Raw genomic sequence first — 27,388 nt, forward strand, 5'->3', positions numbered from 1 at the left:
TGACCAAACAGGCAATCAGATACCAGCAAACTTGTATTTTAATACCATCTACATCTTAGCGGTGCATGGGTAGAGGCTTTATGGATTAAAAAAAAAAAAAAAAAAAAGATCAGAGAAGCAGCAGTTTTTGTAAATTTTATTGTGAAAAATCAAACAGACTGCTAGATCAATATATATATTGATACAATGTTAATGGCCAGTAGTTCTGTTCAGCTGCAATTGTGATTCTTGAACCATGTTGGAAGTCTGCAGTTCATTCAGCCCACATGACAAAGACAAGTGAAAAAAAACTGCCCTCCTTTGAAGCCCCACCCAACCAATTATTACCTTGTGGTGTATAAAAAAAAAAAAAAAAAAGACTTCTTACTCTAAAAGTGAAATAAGAAAACTAAAAATACAAAACTTTGGTCTGCTTCCCTTGACTGGCTGTTTTCACAAATTCATTTCAGCCACAGAGGGCAGAAACAATCAGCTGTTTAAAAACTTAAACAGAAAAAAAAAAATCTACAAAAAACAGGTTAACCTCGCTCCTATTGAAGAAAGATAATATCAATGTCATCAAAATAGGAAAGTTAGCCCAGTACTCACATTTTTGTCAGTTGCTTATATTGTAGCTGAACCTCTGCTTCAAAGGCACGTCAGCTTTTACCTCCCTTACTCTCACATCTTACATGTACAATGAAAACAGAACAAACACACTGACCTTAAATACAGAGTTAACCAAAATCAGAAAAAAAAAAAAAAAAAAGGAAAACAACTAGACAAGTTTGAGCGTACTGTGTAACAGCGATAAAGGACTTCCTTCATCGAAGCGCTGATTCATCCCTCCCCATCTAATCAAATGTACAGTCTTCCCACACTCAAACCTTCACTGCCCTCAAAACAACCTACACTATCTCTGTACTCTGCGCTGTGCAGCTGGTACTTGTTTATGTAGGTATGAAATGTATGCGCTGTGTGCATGTAGTGGAGTGGTCTTCAGAGGCCAGCGGTTTGAGGAGACGAGTAAGGGCGCGTTAGTTTGGATTCGTGGGCCTTCAGCGTCCCAATGGCGTCCTTCACTGCGTGATAGATGATGTTCTTCACCTGAGGGTAAAAAATACAACAAAACAGTGGTGAGACAACACCAGACACAAAACACCTCACACCGATAAGAAATGATAACTTTTCAATGCTGCTGTGAGAAAAAAAAAAGTTTTTATTATCTTACTTTGAACAGTATCATCGTGCTTTTCCTTTTATTTAACAAAAACATAGCATTGTTATATGTAAACACACGCTGTGCTGTGTTTGACTATAAAACAGAGACAGAACAATCAGCTTTTCCCAGTGAGAACTCTATAAACATGCTGCTGCGTTATAGTGAAGAATGGCCTCTAATATAAACATCCACCTTTGTAACAGTGTATACACTCACTGATCACTTTGTTACACCTGTTCAGCTGCTGGTTTATGCAAATATCCAATCAGCCAATTACATGGCAGTAATTCAGTGGAGCTACGTGTGTAGACATGGTCAAACTGAGTATCTGAATGGGCAAGAAAGGTGATTTAGGTGACTTTAAACATTTATCTGCTGGGATTTTCCCACACAACAATCTCCTGAGCTTACAGGGAACGGGTCTGAAAAAGTCAGAATTTCAAAGAGCATGAAAACATGGATCCATCCAACTTTAAGCCACTCAGTACTAGGTGAGCAACACTGAAACAATCTCACAAAGCACTAATCATCTCAAACAGGTTTTTCAAACATGACCAAGAGTTCACTGCACTCAAACAACCTCCACAGTTAACAGATCCCAATCCAATAGAGCACCTGATGTGGTAGAACAGAAGATTCCCATCATGGATGTAGAAACTGTGTGATGCTGTCATGTCAATGTGAATGAAAATCTGAGGAATGTTTCCAGCACCTTGTTGAATCTATGCCATGAAAAATTAAAACTAATCTAAAGACAACCCCATTACCAGCCAGGTGTAACTAATGAAGTGTCTGCTGAGTGTGTATATATATACACAAGGGTTAACAAAACAGACACAAGAGTGTATGAAAGGTGAACAATATAAATTGTGCCTGTTTCTTTAAACCCTTCAATTTTTAACACTTTATAATGCTTCTCAGGCTTCAGCCCCAGTTTATAGATGACATACTGGTAACCAATCTTAATTTTATAGTTTTTAAATAACTGTCAGCAACTAATAAACTCTTTGTTCCAATAAAAAGATCATAAAACTGTGAACACAGAGTTAAGTAAACTATAGCCTACAGCTTCAAGCGACACAAGCAAACATCGTCCTCTAGTATAAACCATCCAAATAAGACATAAAACTACACACTGAGAGGAAAAACACACCCACCTGGAGTTTATCTTCATGGTTTGTGTGAGTAGTGGACAGGTGTCTGAACTCCTGGGTCAGCCTGAAACAGTGCCTCACATGCTCGGGAGACACAAAGTCCTCCGCCACCTTGATACAGCTGTACAGGTTGTGCACCTGAGTGTGCAGAAAGGACAAATGTGTTCATGGAGGTGTGAGAAAAATCACAAAAAACAGGCAGGTCTGTTGAATCACAGGGTATGTGTACAGCTCCACTTTTCATATAAAAACAGTCTGACCTGGTGGGGAGCTCCAGCAGGGATAAATACAGCATCTCCTAAGAACTGTACAATGGCCCAACCCTGGACGCCATATTCTTCGTAGAGCCTGCGGCGGAGCACCTGGTCCAGGTACCAGCTCTGGTCATGAATCGGGTCATGATCTGGCGGGTTCTCTTGACCTTGTTCTTCTCCCACCTGTGAAAGGTCAGGACAAGCCATTGCTTAGAAAGAATGAGCTTTTAAGTAAAGTTCCCCGGCTGGCTAATTTTTGTTTGTGAACTTTAATCATCTTCTGCAGAAATCAAGCTATCGTTCTACCCCAATTTTATTTATCCAATGACAATCCTGTCCTCACAGTTTATGGTTACAAAATGTTATGGCTACAGCTAGTGACAAGCCAGCCTGAAACAGATCTGCCGGCTTGCTGACCTTGCGAAGCAGCTCCCTGATTTTCTCTGCGTCCTTGGCAGCATAGATGTGCCAGAGAGCTCCAGGCTTCTCCTTTCCCTCGTGCACCCTCCTCTTCGTCATTTCATCCACATCGCCTTCCTCAATGGTGGTCAAGACCTCTGGAGACCAAACATAAACAAACAACAGTTGTAATCAGCACTGTCTCTATAACAGCTGTAAGAGAAGTTAGTTTATTTGACTTTTAGTGGCCTTTTTAAATTAGCTTTTGCACTGTGATTGTTAAATTTTTCCACAGCACTTTAAACACTACCGTGTTTTACTCTATTCCATTTCCATGAATGACTAAGCTAAGTGCTGGGACAGTGATTGGAAGTGCTAAATCTACATATTTTTTCTTTAAATAGAACAATTTCATTCATATACATCCATCACAGACTTTTTCTTGGCAGAAACGGTGCAGGGATGTAGTTCTCAACTGGTGACAAATGACCTAAGAGGACATCAATGCTGTAAGAGTTTTATTCTGAAGTGCACTAAAAGCTCAGAATCTGCATCTTCCATGACACAAGCATGCCAAGCAGCAGGCCTGTGTGCTCATGGGTTTTCAATGAACTGTAACCACCGTATTTCCTCAAATACTGACCATGACTTTTATGTACCTCAACTGCTGAAGCAGGTCTGTATCAAGAGGCAGGTTTACTTTCTAATGTCTTGTTTGTTTTTTTAAAAAGATATTTTTGGTCTTGTCTCAGTAGGAATACTTTTTTAAAGTTAGTGCATTATTGTACTTCTAATTAAAAGCCCTTTAGTGTTGCAGTGCACAAAAACACTTTGATTCTAAAGGCATACAATAATACAAGAGAACCCAGACAGGCTAATTTCTTCATGCTGATCACGTCCCCCAGGCATTATTGGAGGCGCTCCTTTTAGCTGAATAAAGGTTTTCACTTGAGAAAATACGGTAATTAATATAAATGCGGCTTAAGCATTCATATTATTGAGATCCAAATCTTTATTATTATTATATTTAATAAACTATGTTTCTAATGCATGAAAGCCTTGTACATTTCCTAACTACTAACTACTTTTTTTGGAAATATGTCGCTACTGAAAATGTAGATCCTATGGTCAGACCAGCTGAGAACTACTGGGGCACAGGACAGGACAAGCTGCAGACTACACAATCACATTTATGACACATAAACATTCACAGCCTACTGCTGACTTACACAGCAGCTAAAACTACTGCCTTAATAAGAGTCCACTGGACTCTCGCCATAATACTGACAGACCTTTGATTCATTAACACAAATCGAAACAAACGCGTGTAATAAAATCCGTCACGTCAGTGGACTTTCATCTTTCCCTCACCAAAAACCTGGCTGTGGTCAAAGTTTCTCATTGAAATCTAAACGTGTTTGCATTCAGCTGTAATAAACTTGCCCGTGTACGACTGCAGTTTTTTTCTCTAGTCCATCATAAATAACTTCTTTACAGCTATAAGTTCAGCTCCTAGGCTACAACAGTCCTTTTATGTTTATGTTGTTGGGGTCTTTATGTATAAAAGGAAGGATACTAAGGATTTGTCTTAAACCGACTTACTAATAATGATGTGCTCATTAGAGTAATATTCTTTGGACTGTAATCACAGTGCAATAAAATAAATCCTAATAAAGGTTTTAGGTGGTTTAATGCTTCAAAATGAAAAGAAACATCCGGCTGATTCTTCCTAAACTTTTCCACTGAACATTGAAAAAGCTGGGAAACTAAAGCACAATAACCCATCCAGTTTTATCCTGCACAGAGTGGCTTTCCTGACTGCACCCTTTCCACTTCCTGGGTCACCACCAGGAAGTGGAAAGGGTGAAAAATATATACAACTTAAAAAGAAAGTAGTAATTTTAGCATAATTAACTTTTGAAAGATAAATCACCAGCTGGATGTGGAGGTTCTATTCCCAATGTTCTTTTTTGCTAACTTTGCTCAATAATGCATAACAAATCTCTTCCCTCTACTACTCACTTATGTCTTTGCTATAAATTTAAAACCTCATCAACTAAATAAGAATATTAGATAAGCACACTACAGGAAAATGTAGTTTCCTACTTATCCCTAATTGCGTGTGTGCAGGAGCATAAGAGTCACTCAGATGAGTGAAAAGAAGCCTGCAGAGGGGAACAGGTAATGCCAAATCTAGATGCCCTTCATTCAAACTTTTCTCCCACGGGGTAAGGACCAGAGCACAGTGCACCCAAAACTACCAAATCTCCAACCAAATGTGTCACATTTATCTAACCCAACACTGAAAATACACAGAAGGAATATAAAACAAAAAACACGGATCTCCAGAGAACAGCAATGCAGAAAATTTAAATGCCATATGTGGTTACTTAGTTTAATAAAGCGTGTATTTACACAGAAATCTGGAAAAAAGCGTACAAAAATGCAGCAGCAGAAACTAGCAGACGGTTCCCAGTGCTCTGGCCCCTACTGCACAGATAACAGAAGGATGGAGTGGAGGAGTGAAGAAGGGGAGTTAGTCAAGAAGAAGGGCATGCTACTCAATTTATACAACTGAAAGTCTACAGACCTTTGCGTCCAGAGATTTCTGCCTCTGTGAATGAGAAATTTTGCCACAATGTAAATGAGCAAGACCCACTGAAGGGTCTTATCAGAGTCCAAGCCAAGACAACTAAAACAGTGTAGCTATAATGTTTAGGATGAGGTTGTGGAAAAACTGGGTTGTTCAAGAGCGATAAAGTGAGGAATGAGTGATGAAGTGTTTCAAGAAGAAAGTTTGTTAACTTGTACTCCACTTAATGCTTCACAGGATAATATGGCTTTAGTGTGCAAGGTGTGTAATATTGTTACAGAAATACTCTCACATTACAAAAATTTGTGTTTTTGGAAGTCAGGATGGATTTCAAAAACATTCATATATTACAGTAACACATTTTTACTATCAGGAACAGATATACGTGTAAATCTCACTGTCACAAGCCTGGAAAATAAAACAAAACCCTGACATTCAAAGCTTATTCCCACTTATTATTATAGCTGATTAAGTTTCTCTTTGCTTATATGGTTTTGCACGTTTACTTTTAAGCCATAAATCTGACAGAGACTCCAGATATCTGACCTGTAGTGTTAAATCTGGATGTTCGGGGTTATTTACATGATGGAGTCATACCAGCTAATGTACACTGTCCCTTCTTAAATCAAATGAGCAGCAGAGGCAACAGCGTCGGAGCACCAATGTGACTCTCTTCCATTTACGGAGAGACCGCAGAGGTAAAATTTTTAGCTCCTATTTGGTTCATTTTATTGGAAATCGGTTAAATTAAACAATCCTGATATTCAATGAGTTTGTTGAAGACAGAAAGCAAGACCGTAAAAAAAGGAGACAAAGTGTGTTTAAGTCTACCAACCTTCCTCCTGGTTGTTTTCTCCGTGAGGGATGCCAACATAGACCATGACGTTGACCGCATCAGACACATCCAGGTGGAGGTTAGTGGTTCCCACCTTCCGGTCTTCAGTCGATATTAAGCCTGCAGGTTAAAATAGAGGGAAAAGAGTGATGCGAGATGAATAAATTATATCGCACATAAGGAGAGAAAGACAAAATAATTCCATCAGATGTTGTTCTTACCATAAGCGTTGTACATCTTCGGTCCAAGGTCAGGACGCACAAAAAAGTTAGGGAGGCGCGAAGCGAGATTTAGACGACCGTCTCTTTTTGTGTACTCGGGCAAAGGGAGGTTGTCCATTAAATTGTCGAACCTGGGAAAGGTACAAGAGACATTCCCATCAATAACAGACCTTACATAAATACAAACAGGCAGAATTTACAGCTGCAAAGCATGAAAATACAAAGAAGAGATAAAATCAGTTAGCTCCTCTATGTCCTCTATGTGTATGAGCAAACAACCGCAGAACATCACTGAAACGCTTTCTCTGTAAATGTTTTTGTGTTCCTCACCGTGTGGGCATCATGTCCCTGAAGTCTTCACCTGGAGGCCAGTCCTTTAATTTTAACACCATGGGCAGGCCATCGGCATCTTGCAGTCGCTCTGCATTCATAAAAAACACATTTAGTGACATCTGTCCAGCATCAGAGAAAAACATGCTAGATACAATAATTGGTGATCTCATGGATCCAAGTAACAAATAAAATAATTGAGGAAAAAGAGAGTTTGGATACTCACTGGAAATAACCTCAAAGCCATCCCAGAACTCTCGCACCTTTACATCAGAGATAATAGCACAATTTCTACAATTGACCAGGTCTACATCCTGGTCTCCAAACTCCTCGCTGAAAGCATCAGGCCGCCACAACTCAGTCTTCAGACGTTTATGTATCCCTGACACCAACACAGGCTGGCCACAAAGCAGAGGTAATCAGACAGTAATGGGTGAGTTACATTAATCAATGCAATAAAATTTCAACCCATAGCTCAGTAACATCCATCTCCGCATAATTTTAACACAAAAATCAAAGAATTGGATGAAAGATGAAGTTATGCTAATCATAATTCCTACCTGTCCCTGCTTCCAGCACTCTCTGAAGATCTTCCAGTTGTTGCTGTTGCTGGGATCCTGTAGGCAAAGGAGTCGGCCATCACAGAGCCAGGAGTGTGAGGTATGTGGCTCCAAAACGCTAAGGCCCATTACGCCGTCTTTGCGAGACCCTAGCGCTCCGAGTTCTCCGCCTTCAGAGGCCCCGGTGCGACGGCCCTCGGCCTTCTTGGTCTCCACAACTGAGGCGATGATGTGATCCAGGAAGTTTGGAAGGCTGCTCTTCAGCTTGTCACTCTGTCAGGTCACATAAAGATTTTGGGTTACCCAACAATGTAGTTTTATTCGTAGCTAGCCGATACTATTGTTGAAGGAGTACAGTCTCAGTAGTTTATACACTAAAACTTACAAAGAATCAGTAGATGGTGGTAATTTTTTAATGATTTACTCCACAACTTGTGCACTTCAGAAATCTGTTGCTTGCTTGCTTGAAATACAACAAATAGTATTCCTGTTTTCAGCATCTAAATTTCCATATTTAAATGGACTTGAAGTATAATTTCAAGTTCAGAAACTTAGCTGAAGTTTTTGTGTTGATACATGCGTTTGAAAAAAATTGATCAATACTGTATCATCATATGGAAAAATGAAAACATTTTACTTACGCCTGCTGAGGTAAAAACAGAGGGGAATGGTACCCCACTCTCTCCAGGGCCTTGGGGCAGTTTTCCTGGTCCGGAGTTGAGCAGGTCCCGGAGACTGGATCCCTCAGGTTTAGACTGGGCCATGCTGGAGCCCAGTAAAAGGCTGTTAAATAGCTTAGGGCTAGAAGCAGAAGGCTTTGAAAGAGCACTGAGGGAGTCCAGGCCGAAGGGAGGTCGACTGTCTCGACTCATTATGGAGCGAAGCGAACCGGATTCTGGAGAAAGATGGGAGGAAGGAACGATGTTATTCAGATCAGTTGATGTAATCTTTTTCATGCACTAAGATTTTACACACTCAACACTTGTAACCCACTTCTTACTTACCCTTTGTGTCATCCTTGGCTTTCTGTGTGGCCAAGTCTGCCAGCCAGTGCAGAGCAGAGCTGTTGCCTTCTCCTGATGAGCGCGACTCCTTGACAGAGGACTGTGTGAGGTTACAGGGGGAGGACGTACCACTGGTGGAGGTACTGGTACTGCCCACACTTTCTCCACCCCCACTGTCTGACGATACTGGTGTCTGTGTGGTTTCTGTTTTGATTGCTGATGTTTCTCCCTCTGATTTTGGAGTGATGCCAGTACCAGAGGTTGCACCTGCGAGGACACCCCCACTGCCCGGTGTGGACTGCTGAGACACACATAACAAGATAGCAGAGTCGTCAGTTTAGGAGCTTTCAAAGTGTAGACATGAGAAAAGAAAGCTCGTAAAGTTGTAAAACTGTACCTGTGAAATCCCATTTGGGGCAGTAGGGCGCACTAGAGGCTTAGTGTGTCGATTGGCACAGGGACAGTTGGCTTTAATACCCCACTTGCCTCTTGCTGAGTGCACCATGTCTCCTATATTGTAAAGAGCTGGAAGAGAAGGACAGTACGATCATCACACCTTTTACTGTAGCAATATTTGATCACAGGTAACATTTAATGTTCCTGTGATGAGGCAGTTGATCATAATGTACATGTTACCTGTTCCAGGTATAATTTGTGTAGGCATGAGGTTTTGTGGCTCGTGAGGTTGGCCTTTGGCACACTTCAACCAAGAGAAAACTTCATCCTCCGGAGTTTCGTCTACATCTGAAGGACAGAATAAAGTCAACCATGTATTTCCAACACAATAAGCTAAATAAGGAATAAAATAAGACACACTAAACAGCCCTAAAGTTACTCTAATATCACTGCAGTGACTCACCCTCCCTTGGCCTGTTCCTGCGAAGCCGGTAGCAGTCCAGACACACTCCAAACCCACATTTACGACAGACCCAGTGGATGTTGAACAGGGTGGTCTCACACACATCGCACATTTCTCTGACGCCTCGCACGGCACGTTTCCAGGCCACTTTCTCTGCAGGACAATCAAAAAATAAGCGGATTAGACTCGTGGCAAACAAAACTCTAATGCGAAAACATGAGCTTAGAGAGATGTCTTTATACTTACGGTGAGGCTCCACCATCATCATGGCCTCCTTCTCAGACATCACCAACTGACAAAACTGATCTCCCACATTGGCCAGGATGTACTTGGATGTGTCGAGGTCGAGGCCCTCATGGACAGCGGGCACAGGTAGCCACAGTCCCATGGCCATAGAATCACTCTGCTGGGGACTTAAGAAACCTTCCACACGCAGCACACCTTTACGAGTGAAAGCCAGCCTAGTCACGAGCAAAAAGAGTAAAACATTAAGGTCAAAACACACATTTTTTTTTCAAAATAAAGAAATACATAAATAAAATAATAAAGAAAGACAAAGCTGCGTGATCCATACCTTCTGAAGTGGAAAAAACGACAGGCTACATTCGGATCATCATCGTCGTCACTCTCTTCGCCCGTATTCCGATATTTCCGATAACGCTCCAGGCGGCATTCGCGGCACTTGTGCAAGTGAGGGGCCACATTGATGCAGGAGCCATCTTGAAGAAAGGACTCACCAGACTGCTTTAGACGACGCACCTTGCTCTGATCTTTAAGTACAGACTGACCCACTGGAAAAGAGAGTTTAGTGTTACCTCTCTTGGTAAGCTTGTTTATCACCATTTTAAAAAGTGAGAAGTGGACAAGTCTTACCTTTGAAAGGCTTGTTACGTGGACGGCTCTTAGCGGCCCCCTGGACCTTATTTTTCTGCATGATGGCTCCATCCTTGGCAGAAACAGATGGTCCTCCTGGGATTTGACCTTTCTCCAGGCCCTCTTCATTATCACTCAGATCTGAGAGGTCACTGTTGCTGCTGGACTCGGAGTCATGTTTAGATGACTGGCCTCTGTCTTCCAAGCTAAACTTCTGAGACTGGCTCTGGTCGAAGGGCACAGGCACCTCCTCCATTCCGCCAGGGCCAGCGTTTCCAAACATCGGGCAGTCTGAGGTGGATGATGAAATCTCGCTAACATCTTGCACCTCCTTTGTCTCAGTCCCTTCACTTTGTAACGTCTGAGATGAGGCTGGTGCCGGAGAGGGGGAAGTGCTGGTTGAAGCAGCTGCTGACGATGCTGGGAAAGGAGAAGACAGAATCCCCTTAGGTGGCTCTGCCATAGTGAACAGGTTCGGCTTGCTGTCCAGCGCAGGACCCATGGACTGTGGCTCGGACCCAGTTAGGCCAACGAAAGCTGTGAGGGAGGATTTTTCCCCGTATGCCAAAAATGGATTAGCAGACTCCTTGGAGTTCTGTAGAAAAAGGTTCTGGTGACTCTCTGCAGAATTAAAACCAGACTGCAGCCCTAAGCCAACTACTGAACTTCCATTATTACTGTTCTTTTTAGAAGCACTTTGGGCTCCAGAGGACACTGCTGGACCACCCACATTTAAGCCAGAGCTCCGTCCTCCTGGAGAGCCCCCCATGCCCTGAAAGGGTGAAGATGATTTGTTGAACACACCATTTCCTGTTTGCTGGACCTCAGGCACTTTAGGCTGCTCAGGCTTTTTCAGCCCTTCAGTGGGGGCTGCTGGCTTGAAAAGGCTTGGAGGCTCTTTACTCAGGCTCTCAGACACTGCAGTAAAGTAATTGGTGTCCTTGGATTGGGTCTGATCAGCAGTTAGATTTAGGCTGGTGACAGACTTCTGCGACATGCACTGGAAAAACAGGTTCTGGTCTGGCTTAGGCTGAGCCTCAGTCTTTGCTCCACCAAAACTGAAGCCAAAAGGCTTGGGAGCATCCTGAGAGGCTGTGGTAGTGGTAGGAGCTCCGTTGGTCTGCGAGGTAACATCTCCAAATACAGGAGCAGTAGGTCCAGCTTGGGACAAACGAAAGCCTGATGCCGTTTTAGATCCCTGAGGAACAGAAACACAACACGGTTAAGTCAAATAATAGAGATAACAGATTGCAAAGAGCAATTTGTTGGAAATGTACAGTATTAATGGTACTTGTTACATCATTGGTTTTACCTCCGTCTGGCTTCCCCAGTTAGAAGTTTTAGAGCTAAAACCCACAGAAGCTGAAAGCGAAACACTGGGAATGCTGTCTTGTGACCAAGAAATGGTGACAGGTCCTGGGGAAACAAGAGCAGCTGTTTTGGAATAAGCTGCCTGGTTGCCCTCCTCTCGTTCGAGCTGGGGGGATGAGGAGGCCTTGGGGGCTGGTGCTCCAGGAACCAAGACTGGCATCTGGCCTAGTGAGGGAAAAGACGCAGTGGAAAAGGGGGAAGGGGCTGGTTTGAGGGGAGGAGGAGTGGGTGTAATGGTGGTGGTCGAGTCTGCTGCTCCCTGCGTGGCGACTGCGCGACCGTTTTCTTTGATGTGGCCGGGATAGCGAGGAGAACTAGCGTTTGACTGGTCCATCTGGAGCGAGGAATTAATTGTTGGGGGCGAACCTCGGCCCTGAGGAAAGGTTCCATCTGAAGAGCTTCCATTTTTGGTTGTGCTGCTGACTCTTTCACCAGAGTCTCCAGCCCAAATCCCCATCGCGTCCACTGCAGTTTTGCTGGTGTCGCCGCAGTTTTGTGCGTCCGCTCCGGTATCTGCTGCTCCTTTAAACCGTTTCAAGTTCAAGTCATCCTCACCTTCTGAGGCAGTCCTGCGTCTGCGTCCGCTGTCTCCTTTCATTGTTTCGCTGTCCTTCCTTCGCCGCCCATTCTTGCCAAGCTAAAGGCAGAAAATATCCAGAAATAATTAAAAATCTAAATCTCAAATGACTTATTAACTAAACATACAGCACACAGCATGAGGAGAGTTTGATGGATATCGACTACTGAAACAACCCTACCTCCTCCTCTGTCAGCATGACGTGTATCACACGAGGATCAACCATCTGATTTTCTTCTCCCTGCAGCGCAAAAAAAAGAAAAAAAAGTGTAGTCATTAAGTAACATTTATTTACACCATGAACAGTAGAATTTATTTAGGCAAAACATAAACATTACCTTATCCAAGGTAATCTCCATAATGTGAGAGATAGGGTCGTGCTGTGAGACCAGTCCAGTGGCCCAGCACTCTTCAAACTCCGGCTGGTACACACGAACTTTGCGTCCTTGAATGGTGTATGAACCTGAGGACAGGTACAATGGGAAAACAGGACTTGAGAGAATTAAATCTACATCCCTCACATGTCATTTAAATCTGCCAGACAGATATGTTGCTTTTAAATAAAACACAGATGGTTTTTATTCTGAACTCAAATTCCTTCATTTCTCTAACAATACGGGTGACAGTGTCCAACCTGAGGGCCAGATCGGCTCTGTGAAAGAGACCAGCCCAATAGAGGACTTTGTAAAATGTGAAAAATACAGAGGAGGGCGGCATAATATTTAGGTCTTCCACTATAATTTGCACTAAACAAATTGCAGCAAAGGTATCGCTTCATAGGAATAGTTGTCTGCACTGTTATAGCCCATTTCCACTAGTACCTACTGAGGTCAGATGGGCTTGACTCAACTTTAAGGATTTTCCAGTAGGTGGTGGTACCTGGTACTTTTTTAGTACCTACTCAGCCGAGGTTCAAACTGATCTGAGGTCATCTGAAAACAGACTGCATGCCACCGATTAGCTAGTCAGTGGGAAGCTAATTAACCCAAGCAGCTGTGTGCCAATGTGCTTGTCTGAGTTGCTGTTGTGTAAATCACTAAACTACAAAGCCACCCAAACACCACGTTTAAGAACATCAAATAAATCATAACCAGAAATTAATAGGCTTAACTTAAGTAAGTGCCACTGATTAGGACTCCTTTCAATTTTAATTATGTGACAAACACCCTTAATTGTTTTGGTATGTACCACGTCCCAGATGTGAAATCGAGATAAAGGAAACTGGTGAAGGTTGAAACTTACCCTTCCTGAATATCTCCTGCAGTTCAAAGTCAGTACGCCAGCTGGAGATGGCAGCCTGCAGAGATGGCTGCTCCAACAGCAGAGGGTGTCTAACATCTTTATCAACCTGCAAAAGGACAGAAACCAAACTGATCTGAAGCAGCGCTCGCAGTAGAGCTGAAATGTAGAACAAAACATGTATGCAGCTTCACCCTAGATTATTAAGTAAGAAGCACTTAATGAAAACAGAAAATAATTCAATTGTTTTACATTTAAACATGTCAGTGACATTAACATGTATCCTGAGTGATAAATAGTCAATCTGTTTAATGATTGCATGAAATAGAAAACACCAGACGCTAAATCACAAAATGTTGTTGGTACTGTTTGATATACAAGTTCACAAACTTCTTTAACAAACGCTAGAATTTTTGTATACCTCAAACCTTTGGACAGTTTTGTTGTCGGGCAGGAACTCAAAATTCTTGTTTCCAAAGTACTCTACAGGAACCAAGGATCCTAAACCAACTCTGTCCACCAGAGAGCGGAAAGTCTGTGGAAAAGGCGAGAGCATGTAATGAGATAAATACAGGGCGAGAACTTACATTAGGTTTATTCAGTTCAACAACCAAAAGGAGTAACAAAAGTATGCATTTATGCATTTTTTTTGTATGTTATACAATTTTGTAGATCAGTCTAATAGTCCACCACCAGTTACTTGCCACTATATTTGGTATAATCAGCACCTCTGTGCATTTAGGTGTGCAGACATGGTTAATACAACCTCCTTAAGTTCAAACTGAGCATCAGAATGGAGGAAAAATGGTCATTCAACTGACTGAATAAGGCATGGTTATTGGTTGTTGGTGTCAGACAGGCTGGACTGGGTATTTCAGACAGTGCTGATCTACTGGGATTTACCCACAGGACCATCTCTAGCACTTACGGAGAACGGTCTGAAAAAGAAAGTTGCCAGTGAGCAGTAGTTCTTTGGGTAAAAACGCCATGCTGTTGTAGACTGCTTGATAGAACGGCAACAGTAACTTGAACACCCACTTGATGAACCAAGATATGCAGAAGAGCATCTCTGAATGCAGAACACATTGAACCTTGACGCAGATGGGCAACATCAGAAGGCCCTTGGGTCTTATTTCTGTCAGCTAAGAACAGGAAACAGAGTCTACGATTGACATAGGCTCACCAAAGGATTGGAAATATGTTGCCTGGTCTGATGAGTCTCAATTTCTGCTGGAAAATCAATCGGCAGGGTCAGAACTTGGCATAAACAGCATGAAGACATTGATCATTCCTGCCTTGCAGGCTATTGGGTTGGGTTTAATGGTGTGGGGATATTTTCTAGGCATACTCTAATCATCTTATAGTAACAGAGTATCGTTTAAATGCCACAGCCTGCCTGAGTACTGTTGCTGACCAGCTCCTTTTATGCCCACGGTGTGACCATCTTCTGATGGCTGCTTCAAGCAGGATAACACACCATGTCAAAAAATCTCAAGTCACGTCTAACTGGTTTCCTGAACATGACAATGAGTTCACTGTATTGAAATGGCCTCGACAGACACCAAATCTCAATCCGATAGAGCACCTTTGGGATGTGGTGAAACAGGAGATTTACATCACGGATGCATTAGATGTATGCATTAGTTCTGCAGCTATCAATTATTTTAGTTATCAAGTGTTCGATCAATTATCTGATTAACTGAATATTACTTTGTCATATTAATGAGCAACGATAAATATTCAAAAGAGAGGAAACTGATCTTTCAAACTGCACTACTAATTGCAATTTCTAAAATGGAAACCAATGTTTTAATAGTTTAACTGAATACAACGTCTGCCAAAACAATTCAAACCTCTCATTGTATTTAAATATCATATTAAAATCATATTTTAAAGAAAAATATTTCTTAAATCCAAAGTAACAGTAATTTAAAAAAAGAAAAAAAGGTATATACACGACCTAAGCTGAGGCACAGAATAAAACAGCCTTTACTCTTTCTTTCAATGTGTTCTTCCATTAATAGGAGGCAAAAAGAGTTCTGACTGTACTGCATCACCTGGACGTAGTAGATCTGGTGGGTGTTCAGGCGTATGTGTTTTCTGTGTGTGTGCTCGTGTGTCTGTAAATGATGACTGCAATGAAGAAAAGCAAGCATGTCCACATTTTTAAAACTGAAACTGGGCTTTTAAATGCAATATTTTCTACTGCAGAAAACAGACGTTCTAACGGTGTAGATGTAATAATTAATGGTAATAGTTGATGTCAATAATTCAGTGTCCATGTCAGCAGCCTAGAGTTTTACAGGCCCATGTATATTTTTACTGGCCTGCAGTAAAAACATTTTAAATATTTTAAATCACAAATGTGGGTGACACATTTGTGATTTACAGGGTGACAAGTGAGCGCTACCAAGTTGTTGGATTAACCCAAAGCATTGAACCAAAAAAATGCATCAACCATTTTTTAAGATTATTGAAGAATGATTTAATGCAGCTCTAATGTGTAACCAACACATCTATAGCAACTACCAATAGGAACCAGAATATTTCAGGAATGACACCATTACTTTGTTGAATCTATGCCATGAAATATTAGGGACAGTTCTGGAGGCACTGGAGAAGGTGTAACTAATGAAGTGGCGAGTAAGTAAAGTAAACTGGCCAATTCAAAACCAAAACGTCTATGAAAGGGTAAAACAGACTGCACATTGACCTGGCCTCGGTTGACTTCTGTTTACTATCTGGAAGATAAGTAACATAAGCAGTTAATGATGTGCTGACTTTCCTGTCTGCCCTCAAGGTGATCATTAAGCCAGTTGTATACGTATGTACTAAGAGTCCATGCGTGAACACATGCAAGCATTTTGCTTGTTTTTTTGTTTTTTTTAAATGTGCATGTAGACAATGTTTTGCAATTGCACTCAAACCGTGCAGATCATTTTTTGTTAATTCTTTGTCATACATTACATCAACATTTTGGGACCAGAGTCATTTTCATATAAATAAGAAAACAGCACTCTCACACTGATTACACAAAGAAATATAGAAACAAATAATACAATTATAACATGCTTTATGCATTTACATTAAACATGGATGCTTTGATCTTATGCAAGTAAAACATCAAGCACTGAATCAAACTCCATAGTAATTGACTCATTTTATTGTTGAAATTAAGCTATCATTGCCAATATCCAGCTGCAAGTGTTAGCTGTTCAAAACACGTACGAGGTGATGGTAACCTTCAGATTGGACATTATTATACTTATATGCAAATGTGCACTGCAGAGCGTACAACAATGACTAAAATAACTCCAAGTGTGGATGTGGAAGGTGAGCAACATGTAAATGGCGCTTTAATTTTTCTTTGTCTCCTCTCAATGAGTCGGGAGACACCAGTGTGGGATCAGGTGCACACTTTATTTTCAAATGAATTTCAATGACCAAAAGAGTTATCCAACTTCCATTCACTTTACATTCCAAACATAAATCTGATCTAAGTACAGCTCACTCTACTCCTCATTCACAGTTGGAGCCCAGACTATTTGGGTGGTTAATGGTTTTGCTTGTTTCCAGCTGAGCACTCACCAGAGCAGGCCAGGCTGGTGCCGAGGCTCCGCTTGTGTCGGTAACGTCGCTACGACGGGCCCAAACAATGGAGTCTTCTACCAGCACAGCTTTCACCCCCTCGTCATACACTTGCACCCAAGAACAGCGCTGCGAAGCATTCTCAAACTCCACAAATACCTGCAAAATCAACCAGAACATACACACAAGGACTGTGAAGTGATGAAGCAAGTGAAATTACTGCAGACTCTAACACTTTCAGGAAATCGCAAGTCTAAACAAACAAAGCAAATCTGATTCCTTAAAAAGGTATTAAAATATCAAATTTGATACAAAGTTAATTAATATATTACCATCACAGGATGTTAAACTGTATTTTGGTTTTGTGAATTAAGTGAACTGCATGCTCCAACAGGTTTATATAACCTATATGTATAATATGTGTAAAATATGTAAAATCCACATTTAATTGAACTTAAACTTCAAGGAGGCTGAGTACTGCTAGAGGAAAACTTGAGATATCTTTTGTTATGTTTTCAGGTTAGCCCTCAAAACCCCGGGCTGCTGTTTGGATTCTCTAAGTGAAAAAACATCTGCACATTTACTCAGTAACTGCTCCTTTATGCATCATCTGTGGAAACCATGCTGCCCAGCCCAGTGAGAAATCTGAAAAAAGATGTGTGATTTGGAGAGTAAATAACAGCCATACAAGTATGAGTCAGTCAACACTCGCTATAGAAGTGAAGAACACCAAATGGTAAGTCCACTTTAGTTCTTGCAGTTCTGGGTACTACTCTACTATGAATGTGCCCTGCTTGAAAAATAGCACTGGCTGTGGATACCAAGAACAAGATTAATAAAACTGTCATATCTGTCCAAATGGTATTAATTTCATTTGTCTTTTTCCCCAGTAACCATAACTGTATTTGCTAGTTCTGAAAAACAAAAACAGAACCAGACACGGGATATTACCATCACAATTAGCCTTAATAGTAGTCATTATGGCTGCCACGATTAGTCAACTAGTCAGGATTACGTCAACTATCAAAATTGTCAACGACTAATTTAATAGTCGACGTGTCGTTTGAAGCTTTTTAAGATCCCAAAAGACGCAGAAATAAGTAGTAGGATTTAAGAGTGTAATAACGAACTGAAATAGAAGATGGCAGCACTGCACGTACAAGGATTCCAGCTGCCGTTAAACCCCGAAGAAGAAGAAGCAGTGTCTGGTATCGTGGCTGTGTTCAAATTCAGGAACCGCAAACTCCTGAGCCTGCATTTGTAGGCCAATTACGTTACAGCAACACGACGAAGGCTGTTCCAATTCGAAGACTCCTCCAAATCCGCCCTTCATTTCCCCAGATTTGAAGGATGGGTCGGATGTATCTTTCGTGGCCCAACCTATCCCAGAATTCATAGCGCGGCCCTGCTCAGTTTTCTACAATGGCGGCAGCTACTTAGTTTTAATATTTCTGTTATTATTCTTTCTGGGTCAAAAAGTAAACTTTTAACATATTTTCAGGCGAGAATGTAGCTGTGCAAACTTCAAATATCTGCTCGGTTTATCAAGACATCACATATTTTCAAAAGCACTCTGACGTTTTTGGAGATGTCTGTTACCCACCAGCTCGATAGCTAGCCGGGGTTCAAGGCTCACTAGAGACGGTGAGACTCCCAGCAAATAGTTTTCGAACCCACCTCCGTCTTTCGCTACTCAGGTTAAACATGATATATAAGTCACTTAGATAACTTAAAATGTTATTGTTTGGCTTTTTTCAGTGTTTTATTTGTTCCTGAGTAAATCGGTTAGGCTGAGATTAAAGTTATAGTTTTTACACAGCTGAATAAAGTTCAAGCAGACAGCTGATTATCAGAAGTGTCAGATGCTCGAGAATATACTCCGGTGTCCTGTTATATTTAAGATAGCAATGAGCAGATGGCTGAGTTCATTAAACTCCACCGAAACAATATATTTAAATAAAATTTAATAAACTATCATCTTGTCTTCATTTTTAGTTAGCACATATCTTAAACACTTTAAGCTGTAAGCTAAGGATAGTTATATAAGAGCAGATATTCTGGTGCAATAAGCTGTACGTTTTACGTCCAACTGATGCATGATCTGATTAGTCGACTAATCGCAAAAATAATCGGTGACTAGTCGACTATCAAAATAATAGTTTGTGGCAGCCCTAGTAGTCATACTATTTTTCTTTGGAGAAAAAGAATTGTAGATGCTCACAAAACACGAGCTGGATATACAAAGTTATTAAAGCTGCTCCAAGAGTCAAGAACTGGAGTGAGAAGTGTCATCAAGAAATTCAAAGATTGCCACACAGTACAGAACAAGGACAACCTGGTGAAACATTATGCACACTGGAAGCGTGACCTTTGGCCACATGAGATGAAACTAGAGCTTTTTGATCACAGACACTCAGCTTATGTTTGGAGAAAGAACATCAAGCTCCCAGTGAAACATGGTGGTGGGAGTATTATGCTGAGATGACGCTTCAGTGCTTCTGGAACTAGGAATCTCGTCCCACAGAATAGTGAAGAAAGAAGGATACGTAAAGATTTTGAATGAAAACCTTTTTTACAAATGTAAAAAGAACATTTTCATAGAGACATGATTATTCCGTCATCTGTTACTTTATGCAAATATGCACAATGGTTGATCGTTGCCAAAGTTCACATTCAAATGATCGGCTACACAAAGTGACAAAGTAAACATAAGAACACCCGAGCTCCCACTTCTCACAAAGGACTACAGCTGTTTAATGGAGATTCCAGTCTTCCAGACTCCCACCGTCTCTTCTTCTAGTCACATTTGTTTACACTTGAGGTGGGAATATTACATCATGTTATTGATTAACACTATCTATGAAACTGATCGGCAACGACTTAGTTTTAATAGGAAAGGTTTCCCCTAACCTTTTAAGCAGTGCATTTGCATAATGACTGAAACTAGCACCAGTGATAAACAGTGGGCTGTGAGGTCAGTTTCTTGATCATTAATTTGCAAGAGAGAATGAAAGAGCCCGAATGGCAGCACCAGGTACTTGTAAGCTGCCCCCTCGAATACAAACCTCAAAAACTGCCTGTTGTTCATTTGTATAGCATCATGAAAATAAGCATCTGTTAGACTGATGTGACAGATTGATGTGACATCGGCACCTGATGTTTTAACACACCCAAACTGGGAGTTACAACCTGAGACATTTTGTGTGCAGGGGCTTTGTGCTTGGGAGACGGTGCTGGGAAAGTACAACGCCTTCAAGGACTGATGCTAGGACTGCGCCTCTTATTGTATCTTTGCCACTGGAGCCCCTCTCCGCTCAATCCCACACCTAGAACTACTAAGGCTTTTTCATCCTTGGCGTTGGGTCCCACCGGGAGCTTGAATGTGGACCTTTGCTCCAAGCCGACTGGCGTGGAACTCGAGCTGGAGGCTGCGCTCTCACTGAAGGTTCACCCACAGCAGCAGTGGATGCTGCTCTTGCCCGGCGGCAGAGGAGCAGTAGGACTGTGAGATCTAGTTAGTTTGGGCTTGGTATGACGTCTGGCGATGATGTCACGCAGTGCCTCTGTTTGCTTCTTCCACAGATCAAAGCCTTAATGGCTTTGATTGATTGCCCAAATAACTCGGCAGCAAATACTCAGCCCTGTCATCATGCACATATCATCACAAGTCAAGACGTAAACAGAGGTTTCCTCTTCTAATATACGCGGAGGGAAATCCCGTACTTTATGTGTTGTACCGAGTGAATCAGCTGAAAGGGAACTATAATTTTATAGGTGAAATGTAGCCGTACTTATTTGGATGCCTGGACATATACTCTGAAGGCAGCAAACTTGCAGAGACAATACCAAGCAAACTGCTTAACCTCCAGGTAGTGATGGTTTGCCACTGTGCAAGACAATTCATTCTCAAACAACAAGGAAAAACGTTCCAAAACCTTGGTACATCCCACGCAAAAGGCAACAGATTTGCTAACTTTGTCCATGTGGCATCAAGCTTTACAGTACCGTATTTCCCGGACTACAGAGCGCACCTGAATATTAGCCGCACAAGCTAAAAGCAGGGGAAAATCCTGTTTTGTACATACATTAGCCGCACCTGACTAAAAGCCGCAGGTGTTTCAATGTTGACTTATCATATGTAAGAGAATATGCACAAATCGAATTGTCAGGAAAGAGATGGCTGTTTGGAGACACACCACTTTTATTAATATTTTGAAAAACAAGTTATGGGTACATATTTGCATAACCTTTTAGGGTATGTGTACAAGTAGTGGTAATTACAAGTACAAAACATGTACTGTGCTTCATAAATGAGTAACAAATGTAGTACATAACAATAACCTACAGCACACCAGAAAAATAGATTCAGACTACCTTTTAGGCTCAGGTGCAGTGACACGGCTTTAACAAGAAGAAAAGTCAGTCATTCACCACCATCTTTCTCTTCTTCCTGCGCACTAAAACCACCAAAGTCCTCTCCTCCAGTGTCGGAAACGAACAGGCTCAGGGTGGCTTCATCATCCACTCTCAGCTCCTTTCTTTCGTTGTCACTTTCAAAACCAAAGAAATCCTCATTGTCAGTGTCAGAGTCGAACACCTTCTGAAGAGCCTCCTCTCCATCAGGCAGCAGTCCAGCCCTTCGAAATCCGTTGGTGATCGTGGATGTTTTCACACTTTCCCACGCTGTCAGAATCCAGTGGTGGAGTTGGGCATAACTTGCTTTTTGCAAGTTTATCGCCACTCATCATCCACGCCTCCAGCTGAACGCGTAGTGCTACTTTGAAGTTTGTTTTTCGCGCTACTTCGTACGGCACTACGTTGCCTGGCGGATGGACATGTGACTAACATACCACTCTTGAACTCCGATCCTTCCGCCAGGCAACGTAGTGCCGTACAACAGCGGAACAAACAAAACAAATCCGCTCATGGACAATCCATAGAAAAGCCGCACCTGACTAAAAGCCGCAGGGTTCAAAGCTTGTGCAAAAAGTAGCGGCTTATAGCCCGACAATTACGGTAATTGTTCAGATTTTAAGGTTTTGCTGCACTCGTCTCATGCATCTGCAGCCTTCCAAATACAGTACTCTATGAAATCCACAGATCTCGGTGTCAAAAGCTTTCACTGGTCCAAATAAATCACAGGTAATAACCGCTTGTCTGCAGCACATATGGAGAGCATTTGTGCCAAGTAAGTGATCCATGATTTCCATGGTTCTTCAGTTTTACTTTTCCAAAGGTAACAAGGAATAAAAATCACCAACATGTCAAGGATTAATGACTTTAAAAAAATTAAAATTTAAATCAACCAAAACCAGTCTCTTCTCAACTTCATCAGATATCTTCACAATCTGGTGTTTCTCTGTATAGACAGGTGCATATGCATTAATGACTAAATACCTATACTCCACCTCCATAGTGTTAGACTGCAACTCCAAACTACTGTGGCCCTGGAGCTTGTAGTGCATCCAACACAGCTGAAGGTCTAGCATCACCACCTGCCGTCCAAGACAGTGATGTTGGAGTACATGTGACAAAAGAAGCATCCTCTCTGGAGAATTATCTGAATGACAGAGGGCCCCTGCAACAGCAACCTGGAAAGCGATCCGGTGCGTAGGGAAAACAGAAGACAGGACAGCCAGGACTAGCAGGTTCGCAGCCACTGGAGTTTCATGGTAACTGCGAGGAGTCTGTCCACTTGTAAACTGACTGCAAAGAGACTCAGTCTCTCAGACAGACTTTGAAAAACTGCCAGATACAACAAAAAGGCCATCTGTTTCCATTTATACAATAAGCGCCATATGTTAAAATCATGAACTGCCAAAGGTCTAAAATGCAGGAATGCAGAAACTTTACTAAAATTAGTTTATTGCTTGATTTTAGTCACTTTTGTCACTATTCTGACAATCTGCTTTTGTCACAACACCAGCTGCAACAACGTGGTTAGTACTGTTTTAGCTTTTTAAGTCTGCACATATAAGTACCATGCTCCTAGGGGATCTAATGTCATTTAATGAAGAAGGAACAACCACAAAGTGAGCTTTGAGTACCCTACCAAATGCCGCTTGGTGCAAAACCTTCTTAATCTAAATTTGGTGTTGCTTTTTATGAATCCAGAGTATACGTTCTTCTTTCTTTGTTGTTAGGATCTGGTCCTGACAGCCTGCACTGACATCTATGAGATAAGATAATCAGAAAGCACGTGTGATAAAACATATCAGACGGTTAAAGATGATAAGAAGCAAAAATTCATAAATTTCTGTATGGCATCTACGACTATCAGTCATCTTAGTGGCTGGATCATTATTGTAATTTCATTTGCCTGCCTATTTAATAAATCTTGTGTACCTTCAAGTCCAGATCAAGCTGGGACGACAGGAAGAGTACCTATGATCAACAAAGAGAAGCCATACTAAGGTTTCTGCAGGTTCACCTGGGGAAGGATCATTAACGATTGCCTCCGGCTGTCTTTGTCTCCACGTTACCAGGGTGCCTGGTCCAGTCTGTCATCAGCAGCACACACTAAAGGTGTTGGATGGCTCTTGGCCTAACCCCCTGTCTGCAACTGAGGAAGGCTTGACTCTCTGTTACTTTACTAGTGACTTCCTTGCAGGTTTTCCAGCTGTGTGGTGCAACTAGGGCCTCTCGTCAGCTGTCTACGCCCAGAGAACACCTGCAGTGGAGGCAATGGTTTTTGAGTTGTTAGTTGAAATATGACCCCAACTAGCCCATATGACCCTATATTGAAGTCACTGGACCCTTACCTGTATTCGCAAATGGGCTCAATCGGACTTAGCTCAGACCTTGTAAAAGGAAGAGAACGTTTATGTCCGATCACACTTCTGATTGAACATGTTCTCATATCCATATCTTGTGGGAAATATGTAGAAAGGTTCAGGGCTACAGGGCATATATGGTCTAGTGTGGATCTAACTGATAAAATGTGTCCCTTCACAGCACGTTTTAATTTATTTATTTGGGTTTCAGTTCAAATTAGGGCTGCCACAAACGATTATTTTGATAGTCGACTAGTCACCGATTATTTTTGCGATTAGTCGACTAATCAGATCATCATCCATTGGACGTACAGCGTACAGCTTATTGCACCAGCAGCATCTGGTCTTATATAACTATCATTAGCTTACAGCTTGAAGTGTTTGTGCTAACTAAAAATAAAGACAAGATGGTAGTTTATTAATTTTTAATGAAATTTGCAGATTGTTTCGGTGAAGTTTAATAAACTCCTTGCTTTCTAAAATATAACAGGACACCGGAGTATATCCTCAGCGTCTCACACTTCTGATAATCAGCTGTCTGCTTGACAGTTTTAGCTGTGCAAAAACTATAACTTTAATCTCAGCCAAACCGATTTACTCAGGAACAAATAAAATACTAAAGAAAGCCAAACTAACATTTTTAAGTTATCTAAGTGACTTATATATATGTTTAACCTGACTAGCGAAAGACGGCGGTGGGTTTGAAAACGATTTGCCGGGAGTCCGGTGTTCTCACGGCTCTAGTTAGCCTTGCCCCCGCCTAGCTAACGAGCTAGTGGGTAACAGACGTCTCCGAAAACGTCGGAGCGCTTTTGAAAATATGTGGTGTCTTGATAAACTGAGCAGATATTTGAGGTTTACACAGCTACATTCTCGCCTGAAAATATGTTAAACGTTTATTTTGTGACCCAGAAAGAATAATAAGAGTAAAGTTAAAACTAACTAGCTGCCGCCATTGTCGACAACTGCGCTGGGCTGCGCTATGAATTCTGGGACACAGCTTCTTCTTCTTCGGGGTTTAACGGCAGCTGGCATCCTTGTACATGCAGTGCTGCCATCTTCTGTTTCAGTCCGTTATTACACTCTTAAATCCTACTACTCATTCCTGCGTCCTTTGTGATCTTACAAAGCTTCAAACGATGCGTCGACTATTAAATTAGTCGTCGACGATTTTAATAGTCGACATAATCGTGACTAGTTGACTAATCGTGGTAGCCCTAGTTCAAATACACTCAAAGTTTAGATAAATTCAATGTTTAAAAGACACTGTGCTCTTTGGAAAGTTAACTTAATATTGACCAAAAATCATTGTAGTGGGATTTTTTTCAGATCATGGATGAGCGCTGCCCTACAAAGAAGAAAAAACATTACAACTACCAATCTATCCTCCATCTTCTTCACTAGACCCCTGACTCACACCTGCCAGCTACACGTCTTTAAAAAGGTTAGCACATAAACAAGCTTTTCACGTTTTTGGACTGATCAGTTAGCCCACCTATTTTTTCAAAGCTCAGATTTCCTGACATGTCCTTACATGTTCACTGGATGGTGGGGCTCTGAGAAGTAAACACCGGTGGCATAAACCCTCCAAGCTGGACAGACCCCTGACACATACAGCAAGGTTTAAAAGCATAAAAGGGTGTGCAGTACCACATGTCCAAGTCCTTTTGTTTTGTTTATCACTGATGGAGCAGGTTATCAGAGCAGGAGACGAACATGGATAGAAGATGTTTTTCATTATGTTTTTATAATTATGCATCGACATGCACGATAAGGGCAGAGCACAGGAACAAGTTCTCACACAAGAAGTAAATTCCTCAGTTTAAGATTTATTTCCCAAGAAAAAAAACAACAATACACAATTAGGAAATGCACACCTGAGGTCAATAAGTAGTATTGCTACTCTTTAGATAAAAGCAAACAAAAAAAGAGGACTAAGGGCTACATTTTTTGTTGTAGCTTGCTTTTTCTAATAAACAAAAAGATAAAACATCGGAAGCGATTACATTTTTTTTCTTAAAACTACATTTTTACTTTACTTGATAAACATCTATTAATGTCAATTCAAATGCATGCTACTGTAATAACCCGCATTTGGACTACAAAGTGCAGCTGTCATGTAGGTCAACCACCGCCACCCAGTTTTCAAAAACTCTCCCAATTTTTGGGCTCGGCAACACTACACTTTCATTCATTCATTCTAATTACCACCCCGAGCAACAGTGTGAATACTTAATAATCTGGACGCAGAGTACGCTCGCAGGGATTCCTGGTTCGCCCCTTTATGAACTTGTAAGGCCTTTAACAAGACATGCCTCAGCCAACTGTGGAAGCTCATCAACCTTTACGGTTACTCTGTGACTGCCGGCGATTTGTTTCAGTGAAATGAACCCTTAGTTAGCTCTAACGTATCGATGCTTTCGAAATTCGTGCTAAATAGTTAACGAATAACACTGGAGCTGGGTGTCAGAGAGCTGAAAAGCGAACAAAGCAAAGGCCAAAAAAAATCCCCGGCCTCGAGTTTAGCTGCGCCCCAGTGGCTGCGACTTGGAGCTAACCAGTATGTCCAAAAGCTAACATAAAATACTAGCAAATGTAGCATCGGTGCTAGGTAAAAATGTGTTCTCTAATGTAAAGCACATAATAAACAGCTGGTACGCTGTGCATGTATGTTAACTGTTGTGTATTTAGCTATGCAGGACGGCATCAGCTGAATGTAAACACTGACCGTTAGCCCCGCTGCAGTGGTTGTTGTTGTCGCCTCCCCGACGCTAACCTCCGGGGCGGCCAGGCCGATGACACTCACTGCCCGCACAGTTCCCCGAAGCCAGTCCCGGGCCCAGGCAGCCTGCTCCGACTCGGATCCATTCGCGGACCTGCCGTCGTCGAGGAGCAAAAGCAAACGCTTCCCTATCAATTCAAGAGAGTCCTCCATGGTTTGCTCACAGGCTAGCTGCCTCTAGTAAGCCACCATAAACAGTGTTAACTTCTCCGCTTGGGATGGGAACTCAAGAAAGCTAAGGTTAGGGTACGATCGGAAAACAGCTTTAAGCTCGATGCCCAATACGGCTCGATTCGACGATTGCGCTGCACCCCGGGGACACGCGGCTGAGGACCGGGTCACGCCAGGAATTCACCCAGTCGAAACGTTTTTGTCCTCGGTGTTAACGCGACTATCCAGCTCTGTCCGCCATTTAGCCCTGCAACAATCAAACGCACTCCTCGTATTCAGGCAGCACTGCGGAGACACGGAGAAAGTGTGCGCAAACGGCGACCTCTAGCGACAGGACCGCAGAGCACCTCAACGATAGCTGCTTTATTTTTCAGGATTTTCCGCAGTGTTAACCAGAGATAGCTGGACCAGCCCAACTACACTGCAAATGGTTAAAATACTTTTATCAAAACGATTATTTACATTATTTGTATTTAATTTGATTCAACAACCTATTGATTTATTTTACAGGGATATTCGCTTGTTACAAAGATCACAAAAAATAACATATATACATTTGTTGTTAAAATTTAAGTCTTCAATTGTACAAAAATACTGCCAGTAA

The 27,388-nt window shown here is 41.8% G+C and overlaps 1 protein-coding gene across 4 annotated transcripts; it reads right to left on the reverse strand.

Annotated features, from left to right (window-relative positions):
* Window positions 1-121: 121 nt before the first annotated feature.
* Window positions 122-27,165, reverse strand: kdm3b (lysine (K)-specific demethylase 3B). Of its 4 annotated transcripts, none has more exons than XM_082509997.1 (25): window positions 26,560-27,164; window positions 17,059-17,217; window positions 13,892-14,005; window positions 13,474-13,579; window positions 12,570-12,694; window positions 12,413-12,472; window positions 11,596-12,291; window positions 10,284-11,481; window positions 9,985-10,201; window positions 9,657-9,871; window positions 9,411-9,563; window positions 9,188-9,295; window positions 8,949-9,076; window positions 8,552-8,849; window positions 8,189-8,442; window positions 7,548-7,820; window positions 7,214-7,385; window positions 6,988-7,078; window positions 6,658-6,788; window positions 6,437-6,556; window positions 5,599-5,622; window positions 3,027-3,166; window positions 2,616-2,792; window positions 2,359-2,493; window positions 122-1,086 (listed from the first exon to the last, which is right to left on the reverse strand). In XM_082509997.1, the coding sequence occupies exons 1-25, from the start codon at window positions 26,764-26,766 to the stop codon at window positions 979-981; spliced, it is 5,409 nt and encodes a 1,802-aa protein (XP_082366123.1). In that variant the 5' UTR covers window positions 26,767-27,164; the 3' UTR covers window positions 122-978. The 4 variants fall into 4 exon arrangements, with proteins under 4 accessions (XP_082366123.1, XP_082366122.1, XP_082366125.1 ...); XM_082509996.1 differs by having other exon boundaries at window positions 8,552-8,852; XM_082509999.1 differs by having other exon boundaries at window positions 8,552-8,852; window positions 10,284-10,703; window positions 12,210-12,291; window positions 26,560-27,161.
* Window positions 27,166-27,388: the final 223 nt, after the last annotated feature.

The sequence above is a fragment of the Aulonocara stuartgranti genome (assembly GCF_965226115.1).
Source record: "Aulonocara stuartgranti genome assembly, chromosome: 2".
In the NCBI taxonomy this organism is placed as follows: Eukaryota; Metazoa; Chordata; class Actinopteri; order Cichliformes; family Cichlidae; genus Aulonocara; species Aulonocara stuartgranti.

Coding starts and splice junctions, on each gene's coding strand:
- kdm3b (XM_082509996.1), bottom strand. CDS start 26,766: ATGGAGGACTCTCTTGAATTGATAGGGAAGCGTTTGCTTTTGCTCCTC. Junction 12,473..12,569: donor TGGAGATTACCTTGGATAAG/GTAATGTTTATG, acceptor TTTGCGCTGCAG/GGAGAAGAAAATCAGATGGT. Junction 2,793..3,026: donor TCAGGGAGCTGCTTCGCAAG/GTCAGCAAGCCG, acceptor GACCTTTCACAG/GTGGGAGAAGAACAAGGTCA.